The sequence below is a fragment of the Podarcis gaigeae genome (genome assembly GCF_964106915.1).
Source record: "Podarcis gaigeae genome assembly, chromosome: 9".
NCBI lineage: Eukaryota > Metazoa > Chordata > Lepidosauria > Squamata > Lacertidae > Podarcis > Podarcis gaigeae.
In genome coordinates this window covers 35201472-35219867 of record NC_139685.1, presented here as the reverse complement: position 1 = coordinate 35219867, position 18396 = coordinate 35201472, and the positions used below count along the sequence as shown (strand labels likewise).

Genomic DNA, 18396 nt, shown 5'->3' with positions numbered 1-18396 from the left:
CCCTCTTTCAGTTTGATTTTATCATTTTTATTCCATGGTGTTAAACTGGAGACTATATTGTTTAGGACTATAAATACCAGCCAGCAATCTTAACTTACATTTTTATCCCTTGCTCTTTAGGAGCCAATGAAAATAATACTTCCGTGAATGACCTTGAAGCATTGCTGGAACCACATAAAAGAGTGAAATGCCTAATAGGAAGTCATACTTTATACTTGCTAGGATAAGAGTTTATAGTGTTAAGGCCAATGTGGGACATGTGTAGCAATAGCTTGACAAGATTGTATTAAAATTTAAAATCACTCTCAAACTACATTTGATGCCCAGGAATTCATAGATTAGCAGGTTTGACCATGACTAGTTTTTAACACAATGAATCAGTATCAAAATTGAAAGGAAACTTTCCTAGATACTGGAAGCCATATAGGAACATACATATGAAATAATCCCACTAAAAGTTCACTATGAATGCAGCATATTTAGGTAGGAAAATATTTGTGCAGGTCAAAGCTAAGGCCCTCACAAGCACAACAGAGAAAGGCTGAACAGAAGAAAGCAATGGAAATAATGGGTAATTAACTTCCCTATTGGAATAACAATTCTAAAATCAAAGCAAAAGGAGAATTAAGAGCATGTAAGCTACAACATTGCATCCAGCTTTGTTCCTGGATATTATATATTCAGAATGAAGTTTGTTTGGTTTTTGGACAAAAGAACAAACTGGTATAATAAAATGAAAAAATAATAGTCCAGTAGCACCTTAGAGACCAATGAAGTCTCTAAGGTGCTACTGAACAATTTTTGTTATTTTTTAATTTATTTCGACTGCATCAGACCAACATGGTTACCTACCTCAATCTAGTAACTGGTATAATGTTCCAGCTAATCTTAAAATATGGTATCTGCTAATCCCACAGTCAAGTTCACTTCAGTCTGAAACTACTAGCAGGATAAAAGTAGTGAAATAAAATTATTACACCCTTGTTATATAGATAATCAAGCTTTGATCTTATGATAGTCTTGTTGGATATTATGAACCAGGAAGAAATACTAGACTGCCATTCTAACAGTAGCATAATTCCAGACTGCAGCAAAATGAGGGGGAAAATAAAAGTCCTCCTACTATCCAAGAATAGAATTTTAAGATTTGGGAAACATTGTCTATGGTTAAGCTCTCAATTAAAGCTGCAAGACGAAATCATAGCTACAACATTAAATCTAATACTCTTGTTTTTCCTGCATGATTAAGAGTTCCAGATTGCATTATTTTGTAACACTTTGGTTGGTCCAAATAAGCATATCACCCAACTGTGGATTATGGAGGGTTTTTTTTTTTCTTACGGACACAAACAACTACCTTTGCTTTTTTTCTTTTGAAATGAAAAATAACCCAGATTCTCTTCATATGTATTTTACTGCAATCCTATATACATTTACCCAAGGGTAAGTATCACTTTACTCAGAGATATGCATAGGGCTTCTTTTTAAAGTACTCGTATATATTTGTTACCAAATTATTTTATGCATGTATTCAAGCAAACCTTGTTTTGCATTTTCCTTGATGTTTTTGTTAATTCATAAACTTTGCTATTCCCAAGAGAAGTTGTGTTATTCAGCCAAACTGTAAACAAAAAAAATCTAAAAGTTTAAGAGCTAATTAAATTTCCCCTGTAAATGATGCAAAGGAAAAGGCAGCCAGAAGTTCCATAGCCTCTTTTACCATTGTGAAGTTACTAGTTTCCTCCATATGTTTGTGAGTGTTGCTGGCAAAAAATGGATACAATGTGGCATCCAGATGTTGAAACAAACAGAATATGAACTTGTCAATTTATCATAGCTTTAGGAAGAAAACATTAAAGCTCAATGAAAGAAAAAGAATATTTTCAGCATGCTTTGGCTTTTAAAAAATATCTAAGGCACCTTATAACACTAAAACCTACAGCCAATAAAAAGTTACAACGTTACAGCAATATTAAAATAATAATCCCCTAAAAAACTAAACAGCAGCAGCACAACACTCAAATAAAAATTTGATGTTCATCCTTGATGTTCATCCTTGCTATGTTGAGCATCTCTGAGGCTCAGACTGAGTTTGGGGAGATTCTACTGCCTTTCTTACAGAACACTCTCAATACTTTAAGTTCTGCAACTTTAATTATATTAGCCCAGGCATAGGCAAACTCAGCCCTCCAGATGTTTTGAGACTACAATTCCTATCATCCCTGACCACTGGTCCTGTTAGCTAGGGATGAGGGGAGTCCCAAAACATCTGGAGGGCCGATTTTGCCTATGCCTGTATTAGCCACAATAAAACAAGTGGTGCACACAATGGTTTGTGCATGCCTGAAAAATGTTTGTCACATTCATCAAAGTCTACACACTTTTTTTAAAGCTCTTCAAGTCTGAAAAGTGATCGGTAGAGGAACTGCTATATACAGAGATGGATGGTCCAACTTTTCATACCAAGTGGGCGGCAAGAGTACTTCGACACAGAATCCATGGGCCACACAATGAATTAAATTTCTGTATCATAAATTAAAGTGTTTGTCATATATTCAGTATTATTTAATATACACAACATAGTTAATTATAAGGTACTCTGGGGTTGTGGTGCTCATCTTGCTCTATAGGCTGAAGGAGCCAGCGTTTGTCCGCAGACAGCTTCTAGGTCATGTGGCCAGCATGACTAAGCCGCTTCTGGTGAAACAGAGCAACGCACGGAAATGCCGTTTACCTTCCCACCAGAGCAGTACCTATTTATCTACTTGTACTTTGACGTGCTTTCGAATTGCTAGGTGGGCAGGAGCTGGGACTGAACAACAGGAGCTCACCCCGTCGCGGGGATCTGAACCACCGACCTTACACAATAAATAGACCTAATAGATTTAATTTTTAAACAAATTTAATATACAAACATATGTATGTGATTTCATTAAAAGCACATGACACAAAGAATAAATATTTAAGGCTTTAATATGATTTTTTTCTTGAATGTTGCTGAGGGCTACCAAAAAGAGGTTGTGTGGGTCACATGTGACTTGCAGGTTGTGTGCTCCAGCTCTTATCTAAATTCTTCTGGGTATGCAGTGAGATATGCTGCTTTGAGAAAGCTTTAAATCAGAGGTGAGAAGAAGTAGATCAGAATCTACTGAAAGATCTCTCTAAGCAGATTCAGCAAAGATTTCTGACTCCCATTTGTGATTAGCAAGAACTTCTAACTTCTTGCAAAATGACATGCACACATCTCAATTATAATGTAATAACCTGAGAGGGCAGGTTGTGGAAGGATTCTGAGCTCAGTTGAGTTCTGGTACTAAAAACAAATATTACATACTGCCTGCACATTAACATTTGAAAGATCAGTGAATGGGAAATCAAGTCTCCATTGGCAAATGTAACTGAGCTGCCATTAGTTATAAAGATGAAATATGCAACAAATTATAGCTTCTTCTGATCACTTGATATAAAAGCTTGGTTTACATTTCAAAACCACCCATTACATGGCTTTAAAGATAGAAATTGTATGCATTCTCTTTTTAAATTTAGAAGTGACTTGAGTAGTTTTTGTTGTCTTTTAAGGGAAATTTATTAAGTGACAATAAAGGACCTTTTTTCTTTTTTAAGAACACAAGCAAATTTTTTCTCACTGGCCTTTACTATTCTACAGACAATAACTGCTACTGTCCAGAGTTGAAATGACCTTTGCACCTCCACCTACTTTGTTTCCTTTTGGAATGCCATTCATCCTTTTGAAACACAATTCAACTAATTATTGCCTTATTTTTTCCTCCTGCATTTTTCTACTTTTCAGGAAGTGGGTATCACTGTACAAGCAAATGAGGTTTCATCTTCTTCTGGCAGGACAATCAAGGACAAATATGTACTAGTGTTAGATGTCATACACTGCTGCCTGCAGTACCAACTAGTCAGTATTTGATTTGCCCAACTAGGAAAACTACTCTGTGTATTTTGCTAATACACTTGTGAAAACTTCTAAACAGCACTTACAGGTGTTTCTTAAGGTACCACATGTACAGAATCAATTCTATATATACACAAGAGATGATATCCAACAATTTCTGTCTACTAATGGAAGGGAGAAAGGCCACACCTGAGAATATAACCCCTGACCAATTAATAGATACTTATACTTGTTTTAAAAGTTTTACTAATTTTATCTGTGTTTTAAGGCTAAATATTTTAATGTATACTTGTTTTAATAGGTTTGCAAATGTTATATATTTTATTGAGTTTTATTATGTGTTACAGAGCTTTTTGATTAAGCGGTTTTAAATATAAACTCGTATGTAGTCTATAACAACTAAAGCTGTTGGTTAAGGCAGCTCCCTTAGGGTTTTAGACTTTGGAGAAAACCTGCTGCCTTGGGAGATGCCAGAATGCAAAATTTGGTAATGAAAAGATAATGTGTGATAGTCAATATGGTAAAAAATGTTTCTTAATTAGCCCAAATGTTGCTGTTCCACCTGCAAGTAAAATCTATTAGGCTTCATCATAATCCAAATTAAACAATTGAAACTGTCATGTAAAGGGAATATTTAATTTAACAACCTGCTCATTCATGACTGTAATATTTCTGAAAAACTATAAGAAGCTCTGTAAAAAAATCTTTTCATATCCAACAAAAGAGAATTTAAGTTAGCTCTTAATGGCAATTTTATTAGCGCACAAATGGTTTGGTAAATTATTGAATTACATACAATGCGCACAAAAAAGGGTATACAGACCATGGATTTCTTGGCCTGTGCAGCTTGAAGTTATGGTTAATTTCTATATGCTTTTTTCCTACTAAAGTCTGATTTCATTTTCCAGACAGTTACAAGTTAAGGAATAGACAGCAGATAAAGGTAAAGACTTGCTATAGATCTATTTCCTCCATGGAATTTTAAAAAACTTTATTAAGTTAAATGCTATAAATGTCTACAGAGACATCTTTAAAACAGAGAAATCTTTACAGTATCTAAAAAACATTTCTGTAACAATCTGCCTGGCTGTATGAACCAATGATGTCCTGAATATACCTTCTCATCTCTGCCCTCACTATTTAATTTTCTGTCATCGGTTTTCTGTCATCAGTGCATGAAGATATGCAGTCAAAACAAAGTAACAGGGAGGCAGAAGCTGAACAACAGGTTCACAGTGAACGCATGCAAAATTGTTGTCGTTTTTGTACCTTCTACTTCATCTGCAAAAGAATATATAAATTTGCAAATCACCCAAGGCATAGGCAAATTTATGCAAATTTGTACCTCTTTTGTGAATGGTAGAGAGGGCCCAATAGACATATTGTACTAGGCCCAGAAAATCCCAGCATCTCAGAAAATCATAGACTCAGTATGCACCAGCCATTAGTAGTATATTATTGACCAGGCAGGTCCCAGAGTTAGCTGAAAAGCACTGAAGTGTATGGAGTGATTATTCAATTATCAGCAAGTGAAGTTACTGCTTTTCTGAACCACACTAGTGTTTTCATAATACCCCTTTCCTCAACCCAGATAACATAACTGTCCTTTTTTTATAAAGAAAAAACAACAACAACAAAACTGTAATGACAACCATGGACTGAAGTTTAGAAACGTAGCAGATAAAAAATACTGAACACACCCAGTACTTAAAATGACCAAATAGAGCCTAGATCTTTGAAATGGTCTGTCTAGCTCAGGCATTCCCAAACTTGGCCCTCTAGATGTTTTGGGACTACATCTCCCATCATCCCTAGATAAAAGGACCAGTGGTCAGGGATGATGAGAATTGTAGTCCCAAAACAGCTAGAGGGCCGAGTTTGGGGGTGCCTGGTCTACCTAGACAAAGCAAGTCATTTATCTAAACTTCCCACTATAGGAGTTACATTCATTTCCAAAGGTTTAAGTAAATATTAATCATTTGTGCAGTGCTTGTACAATAAAAGTATTCTCACAAATATATAAAAAATCTAGAAACCTACTTTCAATTCATTTTACTTGTTTAAATTTAAATATGCATTAGACATGCTCTTCCTTCTAATTCTCTGGAGAGCAAAGAGATTTGTTGCCAATTTATAAAGAAATTAGAACAGGCTCTCGCTCCTACACAAAATAAAGGAGCTTTGTCTTAAAGACTACCAAACGAATTATGACCACAGTTGGGCAAGCTTTGCACCAGCCTGGAATCCTTATGAGGAAGAGCTGCTCCCTAGCAAGCATTGCTATAGGTGAGAGACTACCAGAATGAACCGGGCGGGGGGGGGGGGGCTTCTCCACTTGCCTTGCCCCCTGCCCACAGGACCTTATAAGGTGAAGATGCTGCTTACGTATTATTGTCTTCTCTAAACGTTTTTGCAGGCTATGTTTTTTGGCAGGAGCACATCACTTACGTGCATTTTAAATTACATTTTCCTGGGAATGACAAGTTCAGATACTGAATAAACAGAATCTATGCTGTTCAGACATGGACTCAAAGAGAAGCCAATGCTATTGTGGCATTGCTACGGAGAGTGTCCCAATTAAAATACAGTATTATCAAATCTGGTTTTAAGTTAACTTGCAATATCTGTTCCTGTTGGTAACATAATCAAATACTGCACATTCAAAAACTGGCCTTACTGGTAACATCTCATACTTGATGTGGGCAACAATATTAAAATGGGCTAAACATAGTATTTCTTGAGCAAAAATTTAAAAACAAGCATTTTACAGATTACTTAATTTTTTATTTCATCATGCTCTGGCTTTTCCAAATACAACCAACTACACTTTACCCAACTTTTCTTCAATGTGTTTTTGTAAAACTGCTTGAAAAGTTGAGAGGACTAGACAGCTGTAAATAAAAACACTTTAGTACAATATTCTACTAATAAAACCTCATGCAAGATTACCAGTCTTCTTTTATTCAAGTAAGTGACTAATCCTTTTAAAAGTAGTATTCACTGTTTAAAGAGGTCAGAAGAGCTGTATATCTCATTCATGGTTCACAAAATTATAAATTTGGCTACTATCCTTAAAAAATCTGCTGCTGCTATACAAGTATTATTTAAAAGCTTGCTTTAAGGAACTATGTGAAACAGAATGTGCAGGGAGTGTCTCATATATATCCGCACTAGAATGAGCTCACCTGGAAGAAACCAAGAGAACAGAACAAAGTTTATTTCCTTGAAAAGAACATATTAAGCTCCAGGAAACTGTTTCAGTACTCTAAGTACTTCAGCAAGATGCAATCAGCTTAAAACTTTTCATGTTTGGAATTAGAGAACTTGCACAGATTCTCTCTACTTCAAAGATTCTCTCTACTTCATACAGTAAGAGAATACCTGCATTTCCAGTAATAAATATGACAACATATATTTCCTAGTAGATTACAATATCCTCATTTCTGCTTCTGTCTGGCCAGTAAACTACTCAAGCTTTTTGCAAGCTCAAGGAAAACTGTAGTTACTAACTTAAGGATACTGTAAAAGTTAGTAACTATTGTTTCCCTTGGGCTAACTATTGTTTCATCCTGATTCCAGGGTCAGATGCTACTTTACTCTGTATTAATCTTCCCTGGAAAGCTGTATAAAACACAGAGATGTGACTAAATACACCTGTAGCAAGAATTCCATTGGAATTCTTGAATGGAATAAATAGGGTTTATTCTTTGATAAGTATTCTTAGGACTGTAGCCTTAATTTTGTAAAAATGGATATGATATGTTTTTAGGTCAACCATGTTAAAGACTGATGTACTAATCTCCCCCAAACAGCCATTATTCTGTTTCCTGTGGCCTATCTCTTCATTGGCTTAGAAAAGCAAAAAGAGCACAGATGAGTCTCTACACAAAGAGAAAGAAGTAGTCTTTTGGCAGTCTCAGCTCAAATTAAGCCCTGAAGCTCTAAGTCTAAACTACAATAGAAGGTTTCATGATCATTATGTCACTCATGGGTGATCCACAGCACTGAGAAAATGCTGTTTAGCCTGCAGTATAGAAACTATTGATAACATAGTGAAAACCTATTTCAAATCAATCCCATCATAGTATTTCTAGTCAACCATTCTAGTTAAGAAATAAATCACAGCTATTTTTTTATGAACATTAGTAATATTTCAGCAAGGTAATAGCAGTTCTTTTCAAGTTGCCATCAAGGTTTAAAAAGAGGTTTAGTATTAGGATTGTATTCTATTTGCACAATCTTATACATGTTTACACTGAAGTAAATCCCACTGAGTTCAGAGGTTTACTTGCACATAAGTAGGTTTCTGATGGATAATATTAAGTAAAAGCTAATCAGAACTTACAGCTTTTTAAAATTACAGCTTTTTAAAAAAACTCATAGTCATACCTCGGGATAAATATGCTTCAGGATAAGTATTTTTGGGTTGCACTCCATGGCGACCTGGAAGTAAAGAGCGCATTACTTCCGGGTTTCGCTGCTCGTGCATGCGCAGATGGTCAAAGTGATGTCATGCGCCTGCGCAGCAAAATGCGACCCATGCAGACGCGTCTTACGTTCTATTCAGGATGCGAACAGGACTCTGGAACAGATCCCGTTCACATCCTGATGTACCACTGTACTAAAATCTATGTATTTAGACTACATAAATAATGGACTCAGGCAGAAAAAAATGGTAAAATATCTTCCATAAAAAGCTTATCAGTCCAGTCATGGGTCCTTGACATCTGCAGGACCTTCCACATTCATACAAAGCTCCTGCTCAAACTTCTTCACAGAATTGGATGTTGAGAACAGTTATATATGATACATTATGTAAAGGCAGTGTGGAACATCTTGATGTTGTAGCAGCATCAAGCATGCACTGGAGCACACAGAGGGTTCAAGAACCAGGGAGATATATATCTAGCTAAGATATGTACATAAAGCTAAAATTTCAATTTTAAAAATCTAGGTAGATTATTGAATACATTGATCCAATTAGAACAGAGTTTTTCTCCCACAAAACAAGATCATTAAAGTTTATATACTGCTGACAAGCGTTTCAACAAGACTGAATCTGTAACTGCAGTTAATGAGAGAAGCAACAAACAAAGCTACTCTGCATTATGTGGCTTTTCTGTGGTTATGGATGCCAATACACAAAAATTCAAATACAGAACCCATTACAACAAAGTTAAAAGATTACCACAAAGCCACATAGCACAATTTGAAAAGCCACAAATTCTATCACAAGCCGTTAATAAATCATAAAAAGAAGTCACAACATCTTCTAAAAAGGGCACTTAATGGTTTAGTATTTCCTTAGAGTATAAAGCAGATTGTATGATTCAATAGCACTCATCTAAATTCATTTAATTCAACATAACAGCAGCTGTCACTAGTTTTCCCTGTAGCTGATTTCCAAAGTCTCAGAAATCTTATGCCCAGTGAAAAAGACTACTGAAATTCTAACACCCAGTGTTTGGAGGGTCAAAGTGGTTGACAGTGAGCTATGGTGGAAGTGTAATAGATCAGTGGTAGAGCATCTGCTTTGTAAGCAGAAGGTCCCAGATTCAGTCTCCAGGTAGGGATGGGAGATACATGCTTTCCAGCTCATCATCAGGAGAGAGAAATAGCTTCCCAGTGGTATCCATTTGTCAACAAAAATATATCATTTCCTTGAACTTTGAGGGTGGAAGGGTCTCTTGCTTTCAGCAGACAGATCATGACCCTTCCATAGTCAAAGGAATATAGGAAGCTGCCTTTATGCCACATTAGACCATGGTCCATCTAGCTGAGTATTGTCTACAATGACTGGCTCCACAGGATTTAAACCAAGCTTCTTTCCTAGTTCTATCTGATGTCAGGAATTGAATCAGGAACCTTCTGCAAGCAAGCCATGAGTTCTACTGAGCTACAGCCCTTCTGAACATACAAAGAGCTGAGGAACAAAGAAAGAATTGGCCCATCTCATAAGAGACTAGGACATGCTCAGCAAAAAAAAAGAAGAAGAAGAAGAAGAAGAAGAAGGCATGGCTTTAAGTGCTTTTAAGAGCCAGTGTGAGGTAAGTGAACAAGTCTGCCCTACCCTAAGGAAGGGAATCACTCTCTCTTTGTGCCATGTTTTAGAAGCATTCAGAAATAACAAGAGATGTTATAGCCTAGTACAAGATAAGATATTTATTCCCTTCTTCTCCTAGTCCTCTTGATGAGTAGGGTGATTCACTCATGCCATATTGGGTGGTACAGCACACGGAAGGTGCAAGAAACCTCCCACCATTTCAAAAGGTGTCCTACCCCTATTAAAGTTGAATTCATGACACTGTGATAAGGGGTCAGCTTCACCCCATGCCAGTTGCAGAGACAGAGTGTCTTCTGTGCCCCCATCCAGTCAAGTGTGGGGCAACCCCCCACTCTGTTCTGTATGAGAAACCTTTTTTGGGGGGGAGCTGGCGGCTTGAAGCTGGCTAGGAAACAGTGTGTTGGCTACCAAGGACAGACACATTGTTAAATAATCTCAGTCTGTTCATTTGTTAATATTATCTCAACCCACTGTTGCTACTTTTTCTTGCAGTCCTAATTCAGGAGTCACCAACATGGTGGCCACAGGCACCATGACAACTGCAAAAACTAACAAAAACCTTCACTTGAACCACAGGCTCGCTGAGATTCCTTTTTTTAAAAAAAGGTCTCTAGTCCTCCTAGAAACAAAGTTATAAAACAAAAGAAATTCCTTAAAACATACCCTTCTAAGCAATTTCCATTAAATGAACCATCCTAGATGCTCCTGCCTGTCATTGTTTGTAGCCAATGAGTGAAATCAGAAAAGCATTTTTGAAAAATGGATTAAAACTTCAGGAAACCTACAAATTGTTATGAAAGCACACTATGTGCTGGCATATCACATGTATGATCAGGATAAGGCTCAAAGAAATAGCACACTGTGTGTGCATAGATGTCTTGGGAGCAATGTGCCTGTTAAAATTCAATCTCACTTTTGAAAAAAGATAAATTATGTTAGCCTTCATACTTGTGGAGACAAGCCTGAAAATGTGTGCACACATGTCTATATGTTTAAAAGACTCAAACAAAGAGAGCAGATAAGAACCTTCCACTTGATTTATCCGCAATTTCTGAACTTGGCTGGTAAGTTCACATATTTTTAGAAAAGGCAAATTCCCACCCCCACCCCCCACAAAATATCAAATGTAGTGAAAAGTACAATGAAAAGGGGATTGCAGAACAGTACATAAGTACCAGCTTTGGTCTGGCATATTCTGTTATTGTGAAATAGATAAGGTATCTGCACTTATAGATCATAGAAGACCACACCCCTCTATCAGCAATTGGTTGCATATCTATAGTAATTTGGCTATAGGATATTCTCATGTTTGTTCTGAATATCATAAAGTCAAGTAACAAAATGAAAAATACTTTAAACGCTTAGGTGCCTTAAGGCCTCTGTTCTCTCCCTGCACTACTTGAACTATTACTCTGTCTAAATACAATGCATTCTTCAGAACTGATGAAGCACTTAATCACTGCACAAAGAACGCAAACCATACCCAGAGGCTCTCTATGTGCAAGCATCACTGGATAAGAAATAAAGACTTTTAGAAAATCTGATCTGACCTGCCACTGGGCTAAAGCAAAATTAGGTGAATCATCTTATAAAATTGTATTTCCAATTACAGGGTCAAGGTTGAATTGTAATAAATCCAACTCCTAAGGTTGGTATCTAACACATTCAACAACATAAATAAATACTAAGAAAACAAGTGAAAAGACAGATGCCTTTAAAAATGCTTACAACTTCATTTGGCAAAAGATTCTGAAAACCTCTAAATCCAGAAAATTATTACCAGAGAACATGAAGCAGCAAATACTCATAACTCAGATGGTAAATAACTGAAAACTTGATAGCCTTAAATAGGAAAATGTGGACAACCCTTTATAAAAGGAGCTTCTAAGACATCATATTGATCACAATCAGTTTCCAATGTTTTTGCAAATGTGTCACCACCCTCTTGTTAAGGAGGGTCACCTTTCCTCTCAGTTTTGAAACTGAAGAAGTTGGTTGCACAATTATCTCTTCTCCTCCCCAGCTTCAGCATCAGGAGGAAGGCCAGGGGTTGTTTGGATACTGTTTGGTCAAGACACCTGGAGAACTTTAACTTTGTAGAGCAAAAATTGCAAGCCTACCATCAACCATTTCCTCCTTCAGAAGAGACTAGGCAGCTCAGCAGAGGCACTGAAGTTCTTCCTCTGAGCAATGCCCAAGCTGACATACACCCCACCTCTCCTTTCTGCAGGATGGTGAGGCCTTTCCTTAGCACTGCTCAGCAGACACACCTGAAGTGTCTCAGCTACACAGGTCAAATAAACAAGGAATGGGGAAGTGGAAGAAACCCATCAACTTCAATTTCTGGACTAGTCAGAAAGATCAGACAAAAACTGCAAAATCTCGATCATAACTAATCAACAAAATATAGTATAGTATGCAAATTTTATACTTTCAATTCAATCTTATTCTTAACCCTGTTCAACAGATGAAATCAAGTTTAGGACTATAGCCTAAAAATAAGTTTGTTCACTTTCTCCCTCTCTCTCTCTCTCTCTCTCTCTCTCACACACACACACACACTCACTCACTCACTCACTCACACACAGTCACAAATTACAAGGCTGGAAGGTTTCCAGGGAGGTTTTTAGTCCATTTCTGTCACTAATAACAGCATTAATTATAGTCATTCACATTTAATAATTCTAGAAGACTGTAAAAGCACTCTCAAGGGACAAAGTACTTTCTCATTTGTTTGGTGGTAGAAGGCAGACATGAGGGTAATAGGCAGGAGAAAGAAATTGCTGCTAAACCACCTGAATTACATCTAGCTTATCTACTCCAGGACATTGATTCTTATAGAACATTACAGGTTGCTAGATTCCTGATTTCAGTTCTTTCATATAAAAGACTTCATGGAATGCTGCATGACTATTAAAAATCCAGTAAACTCTATGCACCATCTTGATCTTCAAGGCCATAACACGGTACATCTAGAGATTGTAAATAATGTGAAGGAGATTATGCGTTGAAATATTTTAGTTGATATTTTAGATTGTAAAATGCCATTTTATCTATTGATTTGTCTTACCTTGTGGGCTTATAGCCGAATAAAGTATTATCTATTTATCTAGGCAGGAGAAAGACTCCAGTGGTATAAAAAATTCCATCTCTTCATCTTCTTCAGCTACAGTGAGGAATGGACTAATAGGCTGGGTTTTCCAACTAAGCCATTTGCATGATCTTCTGTTGACTCATCACATTTCTATGAGTCTTATGTTGAGATTCCTACATTGCAGGGGGTTGGACTGGATGACCCTTGGGGTCCCTAATTATCTTTTATTGTTAAAGCAAATCAACAGCTATCACCAAAATGAATATGTGTGTCTCTTGCATGAATTACATATTGGACACTTACCCTAACAGGAGGACTCCGTGCTTGTACTCTCTGCTGCTGGTTACTTTGAGAACTCTGCAGGTCTTTTGGAATGCAGTTAGCAACAGTGCTAGTCTGGACCCTTAATGAATTTGTGCAACTCACCACACCACCAGGTTTCCGGGGCCTCTGCTTGATGCCATCCAGTAGTCGAACCAGCAAAATATTACTGGGAAGTTCATCAACACTGCAGTCTACTAACGTCCTGCATTCTGGACATCGAAGCTCGTTTCTGGAGCTCACAATGCCCAACAGACACCGCTTACAAAATGTATGTTGACAAGGCAATACTTTTGCGGAAGCATCAAGGCGTTCTAAGCAGACAGGACACTCCAACAAATCCAGTAAGGCTGACTCATCCATCTTTTATCTACTTCACCAAGGAATAAGCTTTTGCAAAATTCATATCCGTTCTGAACATGTTAGGGAACTCATGTTATATCCATGCCTCTTCACTCTTCTCTCTGAAATTGTTTGCAAAGAAAGAAAAAGAACAAATATTAATAATAATGGGAAATGGAGGAAGGATGTTTCAATACCAGAAATCTTGCTTCAAGCGTGTGTTCTTACAAACCGGTAACATTAAAAACCATGAAACATTTCTCTAAACAAGGATCACTGAGAAGTATTTGCGTTCAATGTGAAAACTAGCCCCCCCCCTTGATATGTTAAGAAACACGTGGGTCAGGAATAGAAAGCTGGTTTTTAAATATTAGCTGGTCTCACCAAAGTAGTTTCTATAACAATGAAATATATTGTTTTCCACACGTGAGTCTAAAGCAGGAGCGGGAAACCAGTGGCCCTCCAGGTGTTGCTGGGGTACAACTCCTGTCATCCTGACCACTGGCAAGGGTAGCTGGAGTTTAACAGTATCTGGAGACTGGGCTCCTCATCCCTTATCTAAAGAGACAATCTTATTAGTGAACTACTTAACTGAAGTGTACTGATCACGGGGATAAATTGTTCTCTGTTTATTGCCTGTCAGTGGTGAAATTCAATAATACAGTGGTACCCCTGATTACGTAATTAATTCTTTCCAGAGGTCCGTTCTTAACCTGAAACTGTTCTTAACCTGAAGCACCACTTTAGCTAATAGGGCCTCCCACTGCTGCTGCGCCGCCGCTGCGCGATTTCTGTTCTCATCCTGCAGCAAATTCCTTAACCTGAGGTATTATTTCTGGGTTAGCAGAGTCTGTAACCTGAAGCGTATGTAACCTGAAGTGTATGTAACCTGAGGTATCACTGTAATAACAACCAATATCTGAGTATCACTAAACTTGGTACCTTTGTTTACACAACATGTGTAGTCCACTGTATACACTACTGCAGTAATTCTTTAACCCTCTGCACATTTTCATGCTACTTCATTCATTCTACACATTTTTCTTTCCTTGATAGATCAAATATATACAAGAAACCTATACGTAGATACATTAAAAACTGCATAACTTTAACTTTAGCACTGGTTGTAATCTAATTTAATTAGGAGATATGTCTTTGAAGTAAATACCCTGATAACCAAAGTTTAAAACAAAAAGGGTCCATTTTTTAAAAATGTTACTATCAGATCACAATTATATGTTAAAATCCAAATGTCACAGTAAAAAGACACAATGGACAGGGCCAGAAAATGGTGCAACTAGTTCACATGTCCTTAAGTTTCTAAGGCTTGTGTTTCACAAATTGAACCCCATCCCCAGCAAATCACTCTTGAAAATTAGGGAACTTTTAAAAACAGATTGCAGTATGGTTGAGTGTCTGGTATTCAAAATCAAAAGTCTCATTGGGTGCATCTAAAGTAGCTCTTTGGTTCACAGCCAGCAGGATCTTTTAAGATCTCAAGTTCTTGAAAACACCCATTGTCATCAAACTTTGAAACTGCTTAGGAAAAGAAAAGGGGAATAACTACATCAAATGGAATGCTGCATGTATTTGTCAGCCATACATTGGCCATGCATCCAACTACAGCAGCTATCAAAAATCCAACAAGAAGAGCAAACTAAGTACTGTATTTAAATAATTTAGTTTTTGCAGCAGGCTTGTGAAAAATAAAGAAAATTATTCTCATAAGCGAGACTACCCTTTTAAGAAACAAACAATTAATAACTATCCATTACACAGGCTTATTATTACATAAGCATTTTCATAGGTAGAGATTTGGGAACAAGCATGCTTAAGAGGATTTGAGTAAACAGCAAGCAGCAGGAAGCTACTAATATAGGATAATTGTAAGGCATAGCAAACAGACAGAAATCAAGAAGACGCCTACTAGGAGGTTTGATTATGAACGTGAGACTTCCTTAAAAGTTCACTTCAGGGGCAGATTAAAAAGACACGAGGAGAAAGCCCAAACAGCTTGTTCCCAAGGCGCACAAGGAAAAGGATTTTGTAAGGCAGAAAGAAATAATAACCAAGCCGAACTTGACAGACAGAGCGCCTTCCTTTTGAGATCCGGAAATCTGTAAATTAAACATTATGGCTTCCAGTACGTGCATAGGATACGTTATAGGAGACGCAACACCTCGACACACAAGGCAGGCGGAGAAGCCCATCTACAAACACACAAACGCAAAAAAGGGGGGGAGGTGGGGGGGAAGTGTGTAAAGGCTCTCCCTGGTCTTGGGAAAACATGCATTAAAAACACACACAAGGCACCGGCTTCCCATAACCATAACCGGGAGACCGCTGGAGGGCGAGTGCGGTCTCTATGGAGATTTAACTGGCGGCGGTGTCTCGTTACCAAAGGTGGACAAACAGCGGACTCGCACACAGCCCTCTCCTCACAAGAGAGAGGAGGCGCGGAGGGAGGGAGGGAGGGAGGGAAGGCTCTGTCTCTCGAGAGCGTCTTAACCCGGCCCCCCAGGCCCCGGGAAGGCAGCGCGGCACCGCCGGGGACAAGGGACGCTCCTTCCCCTTCCCACCCACCTACCCCCGTTAAACTCACCATCTCCGCGGTGGCCGTTGGAGAGAGAGAAGGGATAGAAAGCAAAGGAGCCCGCCCGCCTTCCTTCCTTCTTCCCGCCCCCCCTTCCCCCTCAGCCTTCGCTTTCGCGCCTCTTTGTTCCCGTGAGGAGAAGCCGCCGCGTTCCGTCTCTCTCTCAGTCTCGCAACGCGGCACAGCTCTTTTCTACGCTTCTCCTCCTCCTCTTTTTCGCCGCCTCCCCGCCCCGAAAGGGGTCTGACGCGAGAAGCCGCCCCGCCTTGAGGAAGGAGCCAAGCCTCCGAGGTGGGGAGCGAGGAGTCTCTGGGCGCGCAAGCAAGCGAGGGAAACCGCCTGCCTCCCTGGCTCTTCCTGGAACTCCTGCCTCCCTGGGCGGGCGGAGCTCCGGGTGCGTGTCTGCCCCGCTCCCTCCCCGTCTCCCTGAGGGGAATTGTGTGGGGGAAGAGAGAAAGAGAGCGCAGCCCTTCTGAGGAGCTCCCTCCCTCCCTCGCCAACCGCCGCTCCCTCCCCGCGGAACATCCCCGCTCCCGCCCGCCCATAAGGAGCCCTCTTTCTCTCCCGCCTCATGCCTGCCTGGATCCAGCCCCAGCCGCCCGCCCACTCATTTCCCTCAGGCAACCCTCTCTCCCGCCAACCTCCGCAGAGTCCCTTCAGGGGACAATCTCAACCCGCCGCCGCCGCCTCCTTTTTTGGCTGCTTCACCCTCCACGCCGCAGGCAGGGCAAGGAGGTGAACCAGCCGGGCAAGCTGACGCGGGCCGGGTCGGGGAGAGAGGGCTGGAAGTCAACGCCGGCGAAGCGCACACCTCCCTTCCCTCACTCTCTCTCACGGTGCTTGGCGGTGGCTGTTGCCCGCCCTTTTCTTTCAGTCAAAAAAAGAAAGGGAGAGATACGGTTCATTACGAACGAAATAAGGCCGAGGAGGTGGTCATAATAAAGTGGGGTGGGGGGATGTATGCAGCTGTAGCAGGAAAAGTCACTTCATAATAATAATAAATAAGTGCAGCGAAAGGACCATTGGTCCCATCCGAGTGGCTCGCAGGAAGGGTGACCTTTCTGCCACCCCCAACCCGGGAAATACTTCATAATCTCTGACCATCTCTTCCTGGAATTGCCCATACGGTTCCATACTGCAAAGACTTGACTTCAGGGCAGGAATGGTTCTGCTCTGGTTATCTCAGCCCATCATCTAGTGCTGCGTCAAGCAAGGACTTGCACGTCTGAACGAAAGCAATTGAAGATTTAGCACTGCAGCCAGTGCTCCCCCTCTCCCAGGCAGGACACTGTTTTGACTTGAAAGCAGCTCTGGATTTAGGGTAGTACGGGTGGTCCCCCGCCCCCTGCACAGGGTGCCATGCTTTGAATAGGGTGCAAAATGGAGAAGATCCGTTTGGGGTGCCAGATTTTGGCCTCGCGCAGGGCACCTTATTACAAAAGATTACCAAATTGAAAGGCACCAAGGGATGAGATATGGGTAAATGCTTCCAGGTGTAGATCTGCCTTGAGGTGAGGGGTGGTAGAGGGGCCAGAGCCTTGCCTAAGGTCAGCTGAGTGTGACTGAGCCCCCCCCCCCCATCAAGTTAAAAAAGACTATTGTAGTCAAAGTTAAGTGATACAAAGGAGAGAAACAGCCGTTTTCTAGGACCAGGGGTGCCAACTTGAATAAAATAATGCAGACCCCAGGTAAGCCCTGCTCCGCATAATTGACCACACACCACTTGAATGGCAGTGTCCATCAACTTTGGGGGGACAGCCCCCTCAAATATGTTATTGGGGGGTCCAAAGGGATCTGGGCTCCTATATCCAGGATCCAGGAACCAGCTGGGCCAACTTGCTTCCTGTGTCTTAGGAGCAGAGCTTTGCTGTACAGGAAGGAAGGGAGCCGTGGGCTTACGTATGCAAAGCAGACTGCTCAGTTCAGATCTTTTCCTCCCAATATGTGGAGTGGGGTGGTATGATCAATGGAGTGATGCAGTGAGAGGTGAGCACAGCCCAACTCTTCTCCCACAGTTCTAATTATTTGAGTCTTCAAATGGCTGCATAGGGCATAGTGTT

General features: G+C 39.9%; 1 protein-coding gene across 4 annotated transcripts in view; it reads right to left on the bottom strand.

Moving 5' to 3' along the window:
* Positions 1-17598, bottom strand: part of SH3RF1 (SH3 domain containing ring finger 1) — a 47120-nt gene extending 29522 nt beyond the window's left edge. The window contains exons 1-2 of one of the 4 annotated variants that reach the window (XM_083755607.1): positions 17438-17598; positions 13384-13865 (exon numbers count right to left, since the gene is read on the bottom strand). In XM_083755607.1, the coding sequence (XP_083611733.1) occupies positions 13384-13764 (381 nt within the window). In that variant the 5' untranslated portion in view covers positions 13765-13865; positions 17438-17598. The other 3 variants (XM_083755608.1, XM_083755605.1, XM_083755606.1) reach the window with 3 other exon arrangements.
* Positions 17599-18396: the final 798 nt, after the last annotated feature.